General features: G+C 39.6%; 1 protein-coding gene and 1 non-coding gene across 5 annotated transcripts in view; both read left to right on the top strand.

Moving 5' to 3' along the window:
- Positions 1–1,342: 1,342 nt before the first annotated feature.
- LOC137996915 (integrin alpha-1-like) overlaps positions 1,343–20,000 on the top strand; it is a 28,107-nt gene continuing 9,449 nt past the window's right edge. Inside the window, exon 1 of one of the 4 annotated variants that reach the window (XM_068842556.1) lies at positions 1,343–1,360. Coding sequence is in view for 2 of the 4 variants with exons in the window: in XM_068842552.1 (XP_068698653.1) it covers positions 1,466–1,480 (15 nt within the window). In the remaining 2 variants the exon portion in view is untranslated. Of the gene's footprint in view, positions 1,361–1,427; positions 1,481–10,272; positions 10,364–20,000 lie in introns of those variants that run through there. The other 3 variants (XM_068842554.1, XM_068842552.1, XM_068842555.1) reach the window with 3 other exon arrangements.
- Positions 14,302–14,373, top strand: Trnaq-cug (transfer RNA glutamine (anticodon CUG)). The gene has a single exon. It is a non-coding gene; the product is annotated as a tRNA-Gln (tRNA).

A 20,000-nucleotide genomic window follows, 5' to 3' on the forward strand; every position in this document is an offset into this window, starting at 1 on the left:
AATCGACTTACAAAACATTTGCTCTTAATTAGGGGCCAAGCTGACAACACTTATTCAGAAAAAGAAATCAGTTTCTCATTTCTTTGTGTTGTAACATGGCAAACCTAGATCACTGTTTCGAACTCGACAAACACTACCATGAAAGGCGAAGCAAAAGATGTCTTCACCTTGTTTGACATGTTTTTCATCACCTTAACCATATCACCATTCACGTTACCGCTCATTCTTTCACAATTGCACTGAACGTATTGTTCAGGGAGTGGCTTTTATCTGTGAAATTTGAAGGACAAGTGAGAGTCTCGATCATCCACTTTTGACTCTTCTTCACATGTCTTGCTGTATGATGAAGACAATGATAATATGAAGGGACTATGTATTTGAGACATATGTTTAAACTGTGGAAGGAAGTAGATCAAGATTTTAGATCCTTGATCGCAGTTTCTTTTGAACTCACTAACCATGACTAACCCTAAAGTGACAAGCACGAAGCCACTGAAAATAATAAAAAAAAACATTTGTGAATTTGTGACAGTTGCTGATCGTTCACTCAGGATCTACAATCAGATCACTTTCGGAACTGGTTTTTGCGTATAAGACTCCAGTTTCCTTGTTGTGGAGTTTGGACCTTTAATTTAAAGATATTTAGAAAGGCACAGATGTCAGGCACTTCGCCCACTTCATGATATAGAGGAAGCGACTTAGCCAGTGTACAATAACTAGTAATAACTTTATAAGAGGCCTTCGTTCTTGACGTACGAACGTTGATTCAGCAAGGTGCCTCATCTCCCAAGGCACTCTAGAAAAAAAATATCCTCAAACAACATGCTTGCCTTTAAGTATGGGGAGTTGTCAGAGCAGATATAATAATAATAATAATAATAATAATAATAATAATAATAATAATAATAATAATAAAAATAATAATAATTATGAAAATGATAATGATAACGATAATGATAATGATAAGGATAATGATAATAATAATAATAAATGGGCACTGTCTACCACGGGAATACGGACGCTCCCGGCCACCAGAGTCTTGGGTGGCACCTTTGGCAAGTGATTTAGTTCCGTACTTTGAAACTTTGCCAGAATTCTCATTTGCATTTGCAATAAACGAAAGACGTCATCAGCAACAGTGTTTTAGTTTTTCAAAAGGTGATATTTTCTTAAGACACGATGAGCACTTATATTCTTTGTGTTTTCAGGTGTAGAATGACATTTTAGTCAAGGCGACCTAAGAATCCTCTAACTTTCTCTTATTTGCGCTGTTTTGTTTCTTGCTGATGAAAAGTACCAAAGAACAGAAGCGAGAAATTAATCCTCGCACTAAACTGAGTTCCGAAATTACTTGGCCGAGGTTCAGTCGTGTTCATTGTAGACGGACTGCGAGGAACATAACCAAACGAAGTTCAACTTTAGATCAGTGTTTACCCAAATTTTTGTTCGCTATAGATGCCTTACCATGTATGATTTTCTGGTATAAAATAGGTCATCAGTCGCCTCTAAGACATTGATTTATCTATAATTTAGTATGTCAAATGCCTTAAATCTGCAGGGTTAATGTTTCTGAGGAATATTTTGAAAAAGGCTTCGTCTCTTTCAGAAAAGGACGCGTTGACGCTCCCAGGGAAGACCTACACAGCGCTGATTGGTTCATAAGTCACCTGCACGTGATTTGTAGATGACAGTTTCTTAGCAAAGAGAAAGGAATGTATGGCTCGTTTAAGCAGACGCTCGTGGGGGAGGAACGCGTGATGAATTCCAAAGAGAGTCTGCGTGGGAGGTTATCTAGCCATTAGAGTCATTATAGAAACTAAAGTGGTTGATCTTCTATTAAAAACAAGGACGTTTTTACGGGCGCTTACTCTTTTAATAACATGGGGTGCCAAATAACTACTTATTTTTGGCCCGAAATTTCAGCGTTAATTTATGGTTTCACATGTGAAATTACAATGTTACCATGGCAACTTTTCCTACAGTGGCAAAATGGTGCCTTCGGAACATAATTTGTCACCCATGACATTAATAGCTAATCAAATGGTATTCTCGTGAAATTAGGGAATAATTTCCCGCGCGTTTGTCCAAAATCAAATAATTTCACGAGCCTTTATATTCCCTAATTTCACGAGTAGACCATTTGATTATCGATACAAATTAAACAAAATTACAAGACGCAAAAATTAAGCACGTTTAGGGAACATTTGTATTCAGCGAAAAAGCGAGAGCGACAATTGCATTGCAGCGAGAAAATAACAGCAACATTTATCTCTAGCCAAATAGGCGACAGGTGGGCTGGAAAATGAGCAACAAAGCGACATCACAACCCCCCTTGGAAGGCCTCTTTCATAAGATCATTAATTCACCTCAAATGGGATCTAGTGAGACCTCACAATTGACCACTGAGCCCCCAGGTGGCTTGACTGATAGCTCCAGATGGTAAGGCAATGCAGGGCAATAACACTGACGTCATGCGTCAAGCTTGGAATTTTTTACAGGCCTTCTTTTGCAGTTGCCCACAACTAAGGTGATCATTGTCGTTTAGAAAAATTATGTAATCAGTGACGAATGGAAAGCCTGAAAAAGTTAGGCTTGAAACGGTATTTCAAGTATTCCGTAGTTGAAACATATTTCTTTGTTTTAGAACTATATATTTATACATAGCTCCTTAGTATTAACATCTTCAACGGGTTTTCTTACGAAAAGCTGCCAATTGGCTTGATAGCCTAATTGGTGGAGAATGGCACCGGTGTCATGTGCAGAGTTAATGGCGTTCAAGTCATCGCAACGCTTTGCATTCGTTAATCAGTGCTTAACTAACGCTTATTCCACGCCATCTTTAATTGTAACATGCTTCTTTCCGTAGATTAGTTACATATGCCTTTCAGATATTATCATGATCATCACCAACAAAACATACAAATGAAGGGTCCAAAGGTTAATGATCGAGTCTTTTATTTTATTACAACGTCAACTCCTATCATAAATAAGTTCTGTAAATTTTGCACGATTAATTCATAAGCTGGCATTGCATCACGTTTTTCGCAAATAACACAGATAAAGAGCAGCATAGACAGTTGTTGGGTACATTGCACTGAAGGCTTGACCTTACAAGTCAGCTTATTAGCGTCACCTTTAGGCAAGTTAGGCTAAGCTCTCGTTAACTGGATGCACCGCTTGCATTAAAGTCCTAAATACAAACTTTCTTATTTCTTCTTGTCGCCAGCAATAAATCAAAGGATTAAGAAGAGAATTTATCATCACGAAAGTGCGTGCAATTCCTTCCATTGACCGCAAAATTCTCTCCTGGGAAAATCCAATTGCTAACATAAGAGTGTACAAAATCCCGGGTACCAAACATATTCCAACAGCACCGACCACTATTACGGTTGTCTTGAATGCTTTATTCTCCTTAAGGAATGTTTCTACTTGTTCTTGCGGTAACTGTTGAGCTTTAATCATCTTTCGGTGCCGACGAGTTTCAAAATAAAGGATTACGTTAGAAGTAGAAACGAAAACAACGCAAGCAAAAGCGATGTGAGAGGCAGAAATAAAATACAGGGCGCCGCTTCCGCGGATCAACTGAACAGGCAAACCAAAAGAACTGCTATATACCCAGCAAAACAAGACTCCCATTTTCATGTTTCGTGTTGTCATAACCGAGGGATACCAAAACGGATATTTGATTGCTATCATTTTCTCGCCAACAACCATCATGAGATGAAGAGCCGAGGAATAAGACAGCACGATAATGCAGAGCCCGTGAATGGCAAGGAAGACATTAGCGATGTCACTACCAAGAAGGAGGGCTGTTTTCCAAAGAATAAACGAAGGCTGCGCGGTCAGACCTGTCAACACATCACTGACGGCTAAACAGGCCAACATAATGTTCCCGTTGTTCTGAAGTCTTCGTCTTCTTTTTATAGCGATTATCACCAACATGTTCAGTCCAATTGTGAATGGACAGGCGATTGTGATAACGATGATGGTTATGGAAATAAAGACCAAGTTGAAGACATCTTTTTCTTCGCCTTTCATCGTGAGGTTTGTCAAGTTGGAAACAGAGAAGTTTGCCATGTCACGAAACTAAAAAATGGAAAACTGATTTCTTTCACTAGATAAATGTTGCTTAGCGACTGCCTTCCTTTCTGCTTTTAAGCACCACAAGAGAGCAAATGTTTCCTGAGTTGATTTTTCGCACATATTGAAGAATGAATGAAACGTCACACTGAACAATGTAGATTTGAGTCAATAAAGGTCAGAGTCTTAAAACTCTTGATTACTATTGCAGTTACTTTCGTGAAAGGCTAAGGTTGGAAAAACAAAGCCAGGAAACGTTGTTTCCGATGAAGTCTGGGTCAGTTTTTAGAGTTAAATTAACTTCCAGAAGAGAACTTTGTAACATGAGGTTTTCCTTGTTTCCAATAGCTCGAGAAATGTCGCTAAAAAACTATTAAATAACCCCCTTCTGAGAGTAGAGGGCAAGGAATTTAAAATAATGGTCACCTAATTAATTGACTTAAACGTCCAACTTGTTTCCAATGAAGGGGTCTGAGTTTCCAAGGAAACTTCGGTACTCCGTCAGAGGGGAGTGAAACGCAAAAATTTGGTTTCATTAAACTAATTAATGATTTAACCACCAGGCCCGGGTTGCTCGAAGTATGGTTAGTGCTAATCAGCGTTAAATACCATGGAAACCTAAAGGTTTTGATACCTCTTAATCAACGGTTAGTGCTAACCAGACTTCGAGCAACCGGTCCCAGAAGTAATTTAATGTCAAGTAAAAACCATTAAATAGCTACAAAACGCTAATTAATGAGAGGAAACAAAAAAATAGTTGATTCTCGGTGACGAAAAAATTATATACAGTAACTATATCTCTCTTTTCCAAATGGCTGTCACGACAGTGATACAGAAGTTAATATTGTCAAAAAACAAAAACTAAAACAAAAAAAAGCAAGTGACACACCATAACACCAACCCAGTGTGGCCACCACATCGAGCTACGCCTTGCTGACGAGGCCCAACAAGGCCAAAACAGTTGGCTAAGATCGTCTTTGTGCTTGTGGTAGTCAATTGGCTTTTTTTGTCTTTTTCTCCATCTCAAATTTGTCAGCTTCGTTATTGTTTCGTTGGCCTAATAGTGTACTTTTGTACTCCCCAGAGGCAGTCTACCGTAACGTTGGATCCTCGGTGGTGTTACCACAGCTTTTGGAATTAGTCGACAATGATAAGTTCGCGGCGGGAGGCGCGGTGGCCTAACGGTTAGCGCACTGGACTCCGGATCCAGCGGTCCGGGTTTGAGCCCTGGCCGAGTCATTGTGTTGTGTTCTTTGGCAAGACACTTTACTCTCATAGTGCCTCTCTTCACCCAAATTTAATGCTGAGGGTAACCCTTCGATGGACAAGCTTCTCATCGAGGAGGGAGTTGAAATACTCCTAGTCACTTCATGCTACAGTAACCGGAGATAGCCGCCGGCCTGATGGGCCACTATTCTCGTAGCAGACTTTACTTTTTTTTATAAGCTCGTGGCTGTTCATTTTTAAGGATCCTTTCTCATGTAATGACTTGATTTCTCGTGGTCTGATTTCAATGGGACTGAGCTCCGCATCGTGAGTGCTGACAACAGATTCCGTTCTGTGTCCATGCGTGATTCGCCCACTGAAGTGCCTGATGATGATGCAAAGCCTTTTTTTAGTTCATTTGGTTAAGTAATCTCCATTCGGCGTAATACTTTTCCCAATTTTCCGACAGTGTCCTCGAGATGTCCTTGGTGAGTGGTATTCCTCATTTTGTTCGTTTGATTGTCGCGTTTGGTATTCCCGTCAGCCTGCTTAGTGTGCTATCTGTCGTCAAGTTGGTCAATGCAGCCCAGATTGTCCCTCTCTGGCTATTGTCGGCGTTGCCATCAGCTCGGACACATGGCCAGAGATTGCCGGCATACCTGCGGTACTGTGCTGCCTGGTACTGAGATCTTGTCTTCTGGCGCCAGTTGTTCGAAGGGTGGATAGCGCTATCCACTGGATAAGTCACTATCCATTGGATAACTCAATTGGTTTTGCTAGTGTTTATCCGCTGGATAGCGCTATCCATCGTTTGAACAACTGGGGACTGATGTTTAGCTTCTTAAGAGGATAGTAGTCCAGATTTCGTCCCTTCTCCTTAGGACCACTCAATTGCCTCCGATGGAGAGGAACTGATGGCTTCTGGGGATGAGGAGGTTGCTGCCCAGGTGGTTTCTTTTCTTCCTAATATGTAGTTCAAATAAAAGGTTGTTTTTTAATAGAGGGTCTCAATGGGGTTAACCGTCAACCGTCAAATGGCCTAAACCTTAACCGTCAACCGTCAAAACGACTTATTTTTAACCGTCAACCGTCAAAGGGACCCCCCCCCCCCCACCCCCATTGAGACCCTCTTAATAGAGAGTTTCCGTTGACTCAAGTGAGAATTTTGGCGGGAAAAAACTTTTCATTCGAAAGCAAACGCTACCAACATGTGCAGGCTCCCAAATTGTTGCTTCTTTGAATTTTATTTTATGCGTGCGCATTTAAGATTATGCTGTCTCGTCTCGGGTGGCTCGCCCAGGGTATCCCGCCGGCGAGGGTTGTCTCGGGTACCCGAGACCATATAAACAGGGCCTAAGAATTGACTATTTTATTGTTTCTCTTATTTGCGTTTTGTAGGTATTTAATTGTTTTTCAGCGACATTTATATATATTATCGAACTATTGATTGCTTCTGTCCTATTGAAAACATCTTGTGGTTAATTGAACTTTGTTAATTAGTTTGATGAGACCAAATTTTCGTGTTTCATTCCCCTCCGTTTCTTAGAAACTCAAACCCTTTCATTGGAAACACTGTTTTCATTTTTAAGTCGATTGAGTGACCGCTATTTAAAATGAAGATTTAATAAGGTTGTTTTTCCAACATTGACCTTTCAAAACTAACTGTAATACCAATTAACCGAAGCATAAGAGTTTTAAAGCTTTGACCTTTATTGACTCAAATATTTATTGTTGTTCAATCTTCAATATGTGAGAAAAATCAACTCAGGAAACATTTGGTCTCTTGTGGTGCTTGAAAGCGGAAAAGAAGGCAACACATATCCAGTGAAAAAAAGTCAGTTTTCCATTCAGTCGTAGTTTAGTAACATGGCAAACCTCGCAAACGTTACAATGAATGGCGAAGAAAAAGATGTTTTCACCTTGGTGTTTGTTTCCATAACCATCATCGTTAACACTATCGCCTGTCCATTCACAATTGGACTGAACATGTTGGTAATAATTGCTATAAAAAGAAGACGAAGACTTCAGAACAACGGGAACATCATGTTGGCCTGTTTAGCCGTCACTGATGTGTTGACAGGTCTGACCTCGCAGCCTTCGTTTATTCTGTGGAAAACAGCCCTCCTGCTTGGTAACGACATCGCTGATGTCTTCCTTGCCGTTCACGGGCTCTGCATTATCGTGCTGTCTTATTCCTCGGCTCTTCATCTCATGATGGTTGTTGGCGAGAAAATAATAGCAATCAAATATCCGTTTTGGTATCCTTCGGTTATGACAACACGAAACATAAAGATAGGAGTCTTGTTTTGCTGGGTATACAGCAGTTCTTTTGGTTTGCCTATTCAGTTGATCCAAGGAAGCAGCGCCCTGTATTTTATTTCTGCCTCTCACATCTTTTTTGCTTGCGTTGTTTTCGTTTCTACGTCTAACGTAATCCTTTATTTTGAAACTCGTCGGCACCACAAGATGATTAAAGCTCAACAGCTACCGCAAGAACAAGTAGAGACATTCCTTAAGGAAAATAAAGCGTTCAAGACAACCGTATTAGTGGTGGGTGCTGTTGGACTATGTTTGTTGCCCGCAATCTTCTATCTTGTTATGTTAGCTGTTGGATTTTTCCGGGAGAGAATTTTTCTTTTAAATTTAATGCTGAGCATGACACCCACTTTCATGATGATTAATTCTCTTCTAAATCCATTGATTTATTGCTGGCGACAGAAAGAAATAAGAAAGTTTGTATTTAGAACTTCAATGCATGCAGTCCATCCTGTTTACTAGAGCTAACTTGCCTGTAAGCGACGCAAGTAAGCTGACTTGTAAGGTCACACCTGCACTGCATGCAGTACAGTGCAGGTACCCACCAACTGTTTATGCTGCTCTTTATCTGTGTGATTCGCACGAAATGTAATCCAGTGCTAGCTGATGAATTAAAATGTTAAGACTTGTAATAAAATAAAAGACTCAATCATCGATTTTTGACCCTTCATTTTAGGTGGAGCTCCGCGCGCCAAAGGCGCGCACGCGGAGCACCATGGGAAAGAAAATATGGCAACCCAAATATGTTTGGTTATGACTAAAATGGATACGCCAAAGCCAGGTGTGACACTTTATGACAAATTCATAACAAAACTTACTTAAAGATCATCGTGCTTATAAACGTTAGTTAATTAAGCACTGAGTAACGAAAGCAAAGCGTTGCCTTGACTTGAACGCCATACTCTGCGATACCGGTGCAATGATTTCACCACCAACTAGGCTATCATGCCAATTGGGATCTGGTCATTTTGTGATTTCGTAATAAACCCGTTCAAGATGTTTATACTAAGAGGTTATGTATAATCTAAAAAAAAACCGACAATTTTGCTTTATATCGCACTGTATCCCAGGTGAATTAAAGATTTTATGAAACGAGTTGATGAAGGTCAAACTGCCACCGTGAAAACAGAAATTTAATCGCTGACAATTCGGGCGTTAGGCCTTCGTCAGTTTACTTTGAGAATTAGCTCTTCTGACAATTCGCTCTCACTAGCTTTTATGCAACATTTGTCCAACTATCGGAAACAACCTTTCATCTCCCGGTCGATTAAGTGACAGCTATTTTAAATTAGAATTTCCTGGCTTTGTTTTACCAACATTGGCCTTTCGCGTAATTAACTGTACTCATTAATCAATTTACTCTGACATAAAAGTTTTAAGACTCTTTTATCACTGTTTTATTGACTCAAATCTTTATTGATGTGACGTGTTCATTATATCTTTAATATGTGAGAAAAAAAAATCGACTTACAAAACATTTGCTCTTAATTAGGGGCCAAGCTGCCAACACTTATTCAGAAAAAGAAATCAGTTTCTCATTTCTTTAATTGTGTTGTAACATGGCAAACCTAGATCACTGTTTCGAACTCGACAAACACTACCATGAAAGGCGAAGCAAAAGATGTCTTCACCATGTTTGACATGTTTTTCATCACCTTAACCATCACCATTCACGTTAACGCTCATTCTTTCACAATTATACTGAATGTATTGTTCAGCGAGTGGCTTTTATCTGTGAAATTTGAAGGACAAGTGAGAGTCTCGATCATCCACTTTTGACTCTTCTTCACATGTCTTGCTGTATGATGAAGACAATGATAATATGGGACTATGTATTTGAGACATATGTTTAAACTGTGGAAGGAAGTAGGTCAAGATTTTAGATCCTTGATCGCAGTTTCTTTTGAACTCACTAACCATGACTAACCCTAAAGTGACAAGCACGAAGCCACTGAAAATAATAAAAAAAACATTTGTGAATTTGTGACAGTCGCTGATCGTTCACTCAGGATCTACAATCAGATCACTTTCGGAACTGATTTTTGCGTTACAGACTCCAGTTTCCTTGCTGTGGAGTTTGGACCTTTAATTTAAAGATATTTAGAAAGGCCCTGGTGTCAGGCATTTCGCCCACTTCATGATATAGAGGAAGCGACTTAGCCAGTGTACAATAATTAGTAATAACTTTATAAGAGGCCTTCGTTCTTGACGTACGAACGTTGATTCAGCAAGCTGCCTCATCTCCCAAGGCACTCTAGAAAAAAATTATTATTCTTAAACAACATGCTTGCCTTTAAGTATGGGGAGTTGTCAGAGCAGATATAAATAATAATAATAATAATAATAAATAATAATAATAATAATAATAATACTAATGATAATAATGATAATGATAATAAGAATAAATGGGCACTGCCTACCACGGGAATATGGACGCTCCCGCCCACAAGAGTCTTGGGTGGCACCTTTGGCAAGTGATTTAGTTCCATACTTTGAAACTTTGCCAAAATTCTCATTTGCATTTGCAATAAACGAAAGACATCATCAGCAACAGTGTCTTACTGTTTTAAAAGATGATATTTTCTTAAGACACGTGTAGAATGACATTTTAGTCAAGGCGACATAAGAATCCTCTAACTTTCTCTTATTTGCGCTGTTTTGTTTCTTGCTGATGAAAAGTACCAAAGAACAGAAGCGAGAAATTAATCCTCGCACTAAACTGAGTTCCGATATTACTTGGCCGAGCACTTCCCAGTAAAAGGTTGTTCAGTCGTGTTCATTGTAGACGGACTGCGAGGAACATAACCAAACGAAGTTCAACTTTAGATCAGTGTTTACCCAAATTTTCGTTCGCTATAGATGCCTTACTATGCATGATTTTCTGGTATAAAATAGGTCATCAGTCGCCTCTAAGACATTGATTTATCTATATTTAGTATGTCAAATGCCTTAAATCTGCAGGGTTAATGTTTCTGAGGAATATTTTGAAAAAGGCTTCGTCCCTTTCAGAAGAAGACGTATTGACGCTCCCAGGGAAGACCTACACAGCGCTGATTGGTTCATAAGTCACCTGCACGTGATTTGTAGATGACAGTTTCTTAGCAAAGGGAAAGGAATGTATGGCTCGTTTAAGCAGACGCTCGTGGGGGAGGAACGCGTGATGAATCCGAAAGAGAGTCTGCGTGGGAGGTTATCTAGCCATTAGAGTCATTAGGAACTAAAGTGGTTGATCTTCTATTAAAAACAAGGAAGTTTTTACGGGCGCTTACTCTTTTAATAACATGGGGTGCCAAATAACTACTTATTTTTGGCCCGAAATTTCAGCGTTAATTTATGGTTTCACATGTGAAATTACAATGTTACCATGGCACCTTTTCCTACAGTGGCAAAATGGCGTCTTCGGAACATAATTTGTCACCCATGATATTAATAGCTAATCAAATGGTATACTCGTGAAATAAGGGAATAATTTCCCGCGCGTTTTGTCCAATATCAAATAATTTCACGAGCCTTTATATTCCCTAATTTCACGAGTAGACCATTTGATTATCGATACAAATTAAACCAAATTACAGGACGCAAAAATTAAGCACGTTTAGGGAACATTTGTATTCAGCAAAAAAGCGATAGCGACAATTGCATTGCAGCGAGAAAACAACAGCAACATTTATCTCTAGCCAAGTAGGCGACAGGTGGGCTGGAGAATGAGCGACAAAGCGACATTACAACCCCCCTTGGAAGGCTTCTTTCATAAGATCATTAATTCACCTCAAATGGGATCTAGTGAGACCTCACAATTTACCACTGAGCTGCCCCCAAGTGGCTTGACTGATAGCTCCAGATGGTAGGGCAATGCAGGGCAATAACACTGACATCATGCGTCAAGCTTGGATTTTTTTACAGGCCTTCCTTTTGCAGTTGCCCACAACTAAGGTGGTCATTGTCGTTTAGAAAAATTATGTAATCAGTGACGAATGGAAAGCCTGAAAAATTGAGGCTTGAAACGGCATTTCAAGGATTCCGTAGTTGAAACATACTTCTTTGTTTTAAAACTATAAAATTATACATAGCCCCTTAGTATTAACATCTTGAACGGGTTTTCTTACGAAAAGCTGCCAATTGGCTTGATAGCCTAATTGGTGGAGAATGGCACCGGTGTCATGTGCAGAGTTAATGGCGTTCAAGTCATGGCAACGCTTTGCATTTGTTAATCAGTGCTTAACTAACGCTTATTCCACGCCATCTTTAATTGTAACGTGCTTCTTTCCGTAGATAAGTTATATAGGTCTTTCAGATATTACCATAGTTGACATAATCATCACCACAAAACATACAAATGAAGGGTCCAAAAGTCAATGATCGAGTCTTTCATTTTATTACAACGTCAACTCCTATCATAACTAAGTTCTGTAAATTTTGCACGATTAATTCATAAGCTGGCACTGGATCATTTTTTTTGCAAATAACACAGATAAAGAGCAGCATAGACAGTTGTTGGGTACATTGCACTGAAGGCTTGACCTTACAAGTCAGCTTATTAGCGTCACCTTCAGGCAAGTTAGCTCTCGTTAACTGGATGCACCGCTTGCATTAAAGTCCTAAATACAAACTTTCTTATTTCTTCTTGTCGCCAGCAATAAATCAAAGGATTAAGAAGAGAATTTATCAGCACGAAAGAGCGTGCAATTCCGTCCATTGACCGCAAAATTCTCTCCTGGGAAAATCCAATTGCTAACATAAGAGTGTACAAAATTCCGGGTACCAAACATATTCCAACAGCACCGACCACTATTACGGTTGTCTTGAATGCTTTATTCTCCTTAAGGAATGTTTCTACTTGTTCTTGCGGTAACTGTTGAGCTTTAATCATCTTTCGGTGCCGACGAGTTTCAAAATAAAGGATTACGTTAGAAGTAGAAACGAAAACAACGCAAGCAAAAGCGATGTGAGAGGCAGAAATAAAATACAGGGCGGCGCTTCCGCGGATCAACTGAATAGACAAACCAAAAGAACTGCTATATACCCAGCAAAACAAGACTCCCATTTTCATGTTTCGTGTTGTCATAACCGAGGGGTACCAAAACGGATATTTGATTGCTATCATTTTCTCGCCGACAACCATCATGAGATGAAGAGCCGAGGAATAAGAAAGCACAATAATGCAAAGCCTGTGAATGGGATGGAAGACTTTAGCGATGTCGCTACCAAGCAGGGAGGCTGTTTTCAACAGAATAAACGAAGGCTGCGAGGTCAGACCTGTCAACACATCAGTGACGGCTAAACAGGCCAACATGATGTTCCCGTTGTTCTGAAGTCTTCGTCTTCTTTTTATAGCGATTATCACCAACATGTTCAGTCCAATTGTGAATGGACAGGCGATTGTGATAACGATGATGGTTATGGAAATAAAGACCACGCTGAAGACATCTTTTTCTTCGCCTTTCATCGTGAGGTTTGTCAAGTTGGAAACAGAGAAGTTTGCCATATTACGAAACTAAAAAATGGAAAACCGATTTCTTTCACTAGATAAATGTTGCTTAGCGACTGCCTTCCTTTCTTCTTTTAAACACTATAAGAGAGCAAATGTTTCCTGAGTTGACTTTTCGCACATATTGAAGAATGAATGAAACGTCACACTGAACAATATACATTTGAGTCAATAAAGGTCAGAGTCTTAAAACTCTTGATTACTATTGCAGTTACTTTCGTGAAAGGCTAAGGTTGGAAAAACAAAGCCAGGAAACGTTGTTTCTGATGAAGTCTGGGTCAGTTTTTAGAGTTAAATTAACCCCCAGAAGAGAACTTTGTAAGATGAGGTTTTCCTTGTTTCCATTAGCTCGAGAAATGTCGCTGAAAAACTGTTAAATAACCCCCCTTCTGAGAGTAGAGGGCTAGGCATTTAAAATAATGGTCACCTAATTAATCGACTTAAACGTCCAACTTGTTTCCAATGAAGGGGTCTGAGTTTCCAAGGAAACTTCGGTACTGCGTCAGAGGGGAGTGAAATGCGAAAAATTGTTTTCATTAAACTAATTAATGAATTAACCACCAGGCCCGGGTTGCTCGAAGTATGGTTAGTGCTAATCAGCGTTAAATACCATGGAAACCTAAAGGTTTTGATACCTCTTAACCAACGGTTAGTGCTAACCAGACTTCGAGCAACCGGTCCCAGATTTTTCAATAGGACAGGAGAAGTCAATAGTTCGACAATATTAGTAATTTAATGTCAAGGAAAAACTATTAAATAGCTACAAATCGCTAATTAATGAGAGGAAACAAAAAAAATAGTTGATTCTTGGTGAGGAAAAAATTATATTCAGTATATCTCTCTTTTCCAAATGGCTGTCACGACAGTGATACAGAAGTATCAAAAGAAGTATCAAAAGAAAAGCAAGTGACACACCATAACACCAACCCAGTGTGGCCACCACATCGAGCTACGCCTTGCTGATGAGGCCCAACAAGGCCAAAACAGTTGGCTAAGATCTCTGGTGAGTTCGCCGACGTCTTCGTGCTTGTGGTAGTCAATTGGCTTTTTTTGTCTTTTTCTCCATCTTACATTTGTCAGCTTCGTTATTGTTTCGTTGGCCTAATAGTGTACTTTTGTACTCCCCAGAAGCAGTCTACCGTAACGTTGGATCCTCGGTGGTGTTACCACAGCTTTTGGAATTAGTCAACCATGATAAGCTCGCGGCGGGAGGCGCGGTGGCCTAACGGTTAGCGCACTGGACTCTGGATCCAGTGGTCCGGGTTCGAGCCCTGGCCGGGTCATTGTATTGTGTTCTTTGGCAAGACACTTTACTCTCATAGTGCCTCTCTTCACCCAAATTTAATGCTCAGGGTAACCCTGCGATGGACAAGCTTCTCATCGAGGAGGGAGTTGAAATACTCCTAGTCACTTCATGCTACAGTAACCGGAGATAGCCGCCGACCTGATGGGCCACTAGGCTCATAGCAGACTTTACCTTTTTTATAAGCTCGTGGCTGTTCAGTTTTTAAGTGGTTGTTCTGACTTTTATTAATTAAGGATCCTTTCTCATGTAATGACTTGATTTCTCGTGGTCTGATTTCAATGGGACTGAGCTCCGCATCGTGAGTGCTGACAACAGATTCCGTTCTGTGTCCCTGCGTGATTTGCCCACTGAAGTGCTTGATGATTATGCAAAGCCTTTTTTTAGTTCATTTGGTCAAGTGATCTCCATTCGGCGTAGTACTTTTCCTAATTTTCCGACAGTGTCCTCGAGATGTCCTTGGTGAGTGGTATTCCTCATTTTGTTTGTTTCTGCGATTTTGATTATCGCGTTTGGTATTCCCGTCAGCCTGCTTAGTGTGCTATCTGTCGTCAAGTTGGTCAATGCAGCCCAGATTGTTCCCTCTCTGGCTAGTGTCGGCGTTGCCATCAGCTCGGACACATGGCCAGAGATTGCCGGCATGCCTGCGGTACTGTGCTGCCTGGTACTGAGATCTTGTCTTCTGGCGCCAGTTGTTCGAAGGGTGGATAGGGCTATCCACTGGATAAGTCACTATCCATTGGATAACTCAATTGGTTTTACTAGTGTTTATCCGCTGGATAGTGATTTATCCGCTGGATAGCGCTATCCATCGTTTGAACAACTGGGGACTGAAGAGGATAGTAGTCCAGATCTCGTCCCTTCTCCTGAGGACCACTCAACTGTCTCCGATGGAGAGGAACTGATGGCTTCTGGGGATGAGGAGGTTGCTACCCAGGTGGTTCTTTCTCTTCCTAACATGTAGTTCAAATAAAAGGCTGTTTTTTAATAGAGAGTTTCCGTTGACTGAGGTGAGAATTTTGGCGGGAAAAACCTTTTCATTCGAAAGCAAACACTACCAACATGTGTAAGCTCCCAAATTGTTGCTTCTTTGAATTTTATTTTATGCGTGCGCATTTAAGATTATGCTGTCTCGTCTCGGGTGGCTCGCCCAGGGTATCCCGCCGGCGAGGGTTGTCTCGGGTACCCGAGACCATATAAACAGGGCCTAAGAATTGACTATTTTATTGTTTCTCTTATTTGCGTTTTGTAGGTATTTAGTTGTTTTTCAGCGACATTTATATATATTATCGAACTATTGATTGCTTCTGTCCTATTGAAAACATATTTTGGTTCATTGAACTTTATTAATTAGTTTCATGAAACAAAATTTTCGTGTTTCATTCCCCTCCGTTTCTTAGAAACTCAAACCCTTTCATTGGAAACACTAGTTTTCATTTTTAAGTCGATTGAGTGACCGCTATTTAAAATGAAGATTTCCTGAGGTTGTTTTTCCAACATTGACCTTTCACAACTAACTGTAATTAACAATTATTCCTCGAGCCCGAATGGGCTATGAGTCAATAGCCCATGAGGCCGAAGGCCGAATGGGCTATTGACTCAGAGGCCATGAGGGCGAGAGGAATAATTGTTTTAGTAAAATCCAACTAGTTGGTCAAAAAAATATCGAGACAAAACATCTTTCGCTAGTTAAAGCTAGACTTAAATTGTTGTTTTGGTTTTCAAAGCCGGCGCTTTTCGCTACTAGTGGGCTATAACAAATAGCCTACTAGTAGCTCAACCAATCAGAACGCAGCATTGATAATAGACCACTAGTTCGATTTTACTAATACCAATTAACCGAAGCATAAGAGTTTTAAAGCTTTGACCTTTATTGACTCAAATATTTATTGTTGTTCAATCTTCAATATGTGAGAAAAATCAACTCAGGAAACATTTGGTCTCTTGTGGTGCTTGAAAGCGGAAAAGAAGGCAACACATATCCAGTGAAAAAAAGTCAGTTTTCCATTCAGTCGTAGTTTAGTAACTTGGCAAACCTCGCAAACGTTACGATGAATGGCGAAGAAAAAGATGTTTTCACCTTGGTGTTTGTTTCCATAACCATCATCGTTAACACTATCGCCTGTCCATTCACAATTGGACTGAACATGTTGGTGATAATCGCTATAAAAAGAAAACGAAGACTTCAGAACAACGGGAACATCATGTTGGCCTGTTTAGCTGTCACTGATGTGTTGACAGGTCTGACCTCGCAACCTTCGTTTATTCTTTGGAAAACAGCCTCCCTGCTTGGTAGCGACATCGCTAAAGCCTTCTATCCCATTCACAGGCTTTGCATTATTGTGCTTTCTTATTCCTCGGCTCTTCATCTCATGATGGTTGTTGGCGAGAAAATGATAGCAATCAAATATCCGTTTTGGTATCGCTCGGTTATGACAACACGAAACATAAAGATGGGAGTCTTGCTTTGCTGGGTATATAGCAGTTCTTTTGGTTTGCCTCATCAGTTGATCTAAGGAAGCAGCGCCCTGTATTTTATTTCTGCCTCTCACATCTTTTTTGTTTGTGTAGTTTTCGTTTCTACTTCTAACGTAATCCTTTATTTTGAAACTTGTCGGCACCACAAGATGATTAAAGCTCAACAGCTACCGCAAGAACAAGTAGAGACATTCCTTAAGGAGAATAAAGCATTCAAGACAACCGTATTAGTGGTGGGTGCTGTTGGACTATGTTTGTTGCCCGCAATCTTCATCCTTGTTATGTTTGCTGTTGGATTTTTCCAGGAGAGAATTTTTCTTTTAAATTTAATGCTGAGCATGACACCCACTTTCATGATGATTAATTCTCTTCTAAATCCATTGATTTATTGCTGGCGACAGAAAGAAATAAGAAAGTTTGTATTTAGAACTTCAATGCATGCAGTCCATCCTGTTTACTAGAGCTAACTTGCCTGTAAGCGACGCAAGTAAGCTGACTTGTAAGGTCACACCTGCACTGCATGCAGTGCAATGCAGGTACCCACCAACTGTTTATGCTACTCTTTATCTGTGTGATTTGCACAAAAAGTAATCCAGTGCTAGCTGATGAATTAATCGCGCAAAATTTCCAGAAAGTTAAGACTTGTAATAAAATAAAAGACTCAATCATTGACTTTTGACCCTTTATTTTAGGTGGAGCTCCGCGGGCCAAAGGCGCGCACGCTGAGCACCATGGAAAAGAAAATATGGTAACCCAAATATGGTTTGGTTATGACTAAAATGGATACGCCAAAGCCAGGTGTGACGCTTTATGACAAATTCATAACAAAACTTACTTAAAGATCATCGTGCTTATAAATGTTAGTTCATTAAGCACTGAGTAACGAAAGCAAAGCGTTGCCTTGACTTGAACGCCATACTCTGCGATACCGGTGCAATGATTTCACCACCAACTAGGCTATCATGCCAATTGGGATCTGGTCATTTTTGTGATTTCGTAATAAATCCGTTGAAGATGTTTATACTAAGAGGTTATGTATTATCTAAAAAAAACCCGGCAATTTTGCATTATATCTCACTGCATCCCATTTGAGGTGAATTAAAGATTTTATGAAACGAGTTGATGAAGGTCAAACTGCCACCGTGAAAACAGAAATTTAATGGCTGACATTTCGGGCGTTAGCCCTTCGTCAGTTTACTTTGACAATTAGCTCTTCTGACAATTCGCTCTCACTAGCTTTTATGCAACATTTGTCCAACTATCGGAAACAACCTTTCATCTTCCTGTCGATTAAGTGACAGCTATTTTAAATTAGAATTTCCTGGCTTTGTTTTACCAACATTGGCCTTTCGCGTAAGTAACTGTACTCATTAATCAATTTACTCTGACATAAAAGTTTTAAGACTCTTTTATCACTGTTTTATTGACTCAAATCTTTATTGATGTGACGTGTTCATTATATCTTTAATATGTGAGAAAAAAAAATGGACTTACAAAACATTTGCTCTTAATTAGGGGTCAAGCAGGCACTGGCAACACTTATTGAGAAAAAGAAATCAGTTTCTCATTTCTTTGCATTTTATTGTGTTGTAACATGGCAAACCTAGATCACTGTTTCGAACTCGACAAACGTTACCATGAAAGGCGAAGCAAAAGATGTCTTCACCATGTTTGATATGTTTTTCATCACCTTAACCATCACCATTTAGATTACCGCTCGTTCTTTCACAATGGTACTGAACGTATTGTTCAGCGAGTGGCTTTTATCTGTGAAATTTGATGGACAAGTGAGAGTCTCGATCATCCACTTTTGACTCTTGTTCACGTGTCTTGCTGTATGATGAAGACAATGATAATATGAAGGGACTATGTATTTGAGACATATGTTTAAACTGTGGAAGGAAGTAGGTCAAGATTTTAGATCCTTGATCGCAATTTCTTTTGAACTCACTAACCATGACTAACCCTAAAGTGACAAGCACGAAGCCACTGAAAATAATAATAAAAAAGACAAAAACAGCAGTGATAAACATATTGAACTTGTTCATTTTGATTATGACTTGACGTTTCGTATAATCCAGAGTTATTTGCAGAGAAAATTGTTGGGATTGTAATGGTTTTTACATCGGTAAAACTAAACGGCGGCTTCACGATAGAAAAACCGAACATTTTAAGGCCCTAGCTAAAAATGACAATACTTCAGCCCTTGCTGACCACGTCAAGGCCACTGGACATAACATCAAGTGGGATCATTTTGATATTTTAGCGAAGGGCAAAACAGACTATCATTGTAAAATAAAAGAGACCTTCTTTATTCAAGAACTTGAGCCAGCTTTCAACGTCAACGTCGGAAGTGAAAAGCTGATGCTTTATTAATCTTTTCTGTTTTTATTATTATTATTATATATTTTACTGTTAAGTATTTGCTTAATCTAGGTTCCAGTCCCCTCATCCGCTTTGTTATATATAAATAACTGTTTTAAATTTCAATGGTTACTTTTGAAAATGTATGTAGAGCACAAACGAAACGTCAAGTCATAATCAAAATGAACAAGTTCAATATGTTTATCACTGCTGTTTGTGTCTTATTTTTGATCAAACTACGATGGCCCAAGAACAAAAGTATTTACAATAAAAAAAAACATTTGTGAATTTGTGACAGTCGCTGATCGTTCACTCAGGATCTACAATCAGATGACTTTCGGAACTGATTTTTGCGTTACAGACTCCAGTTTCCTTGCTGTGGAGTTTGGACCTTTAATTTAAAGATATTTAGAAAGGCCCTGGTGTCAGGCACTTCGCCCACTTCATGATATAGAGGAAGCGACTTAGCCAGTGTACAATAATTAGTATTATTATATATTGGTGTCACAAGCTCGATTTTGATTGGCTATAAGCACGCAGCTAATTCTTGCTTGCTCTGTTTCTCTTACGTCATACCTACAGACAATAGATTTTATATATGTAGAATTGACGTCATACCTACAGACAATAGTTTTATGCATGCAGAAGTGACGTCGCCTAACACTATCCAGCAGTTCGATCAGTTTTGTCATGGCGGAGCTCAGCTCAGGAATATGCATAATAAGACAATTATTGAATACGGTTTTCGCATGTTAGCGATAATTA

Source organism: Montipora foliosa, chromosome 3, assembly GCF_036669935.1.
Source record: "Montipora foliosa isolate CH-2021 chromosome 3, ASM3666993v2, whole genome shotgun sequence".
Classification (NCBI taxonomy): Eukaryota; Metazoa; Cnidaria; class Anthozoa; order Scleractinia; family Acroporidae; genus Montipora; species Montipora foliosa.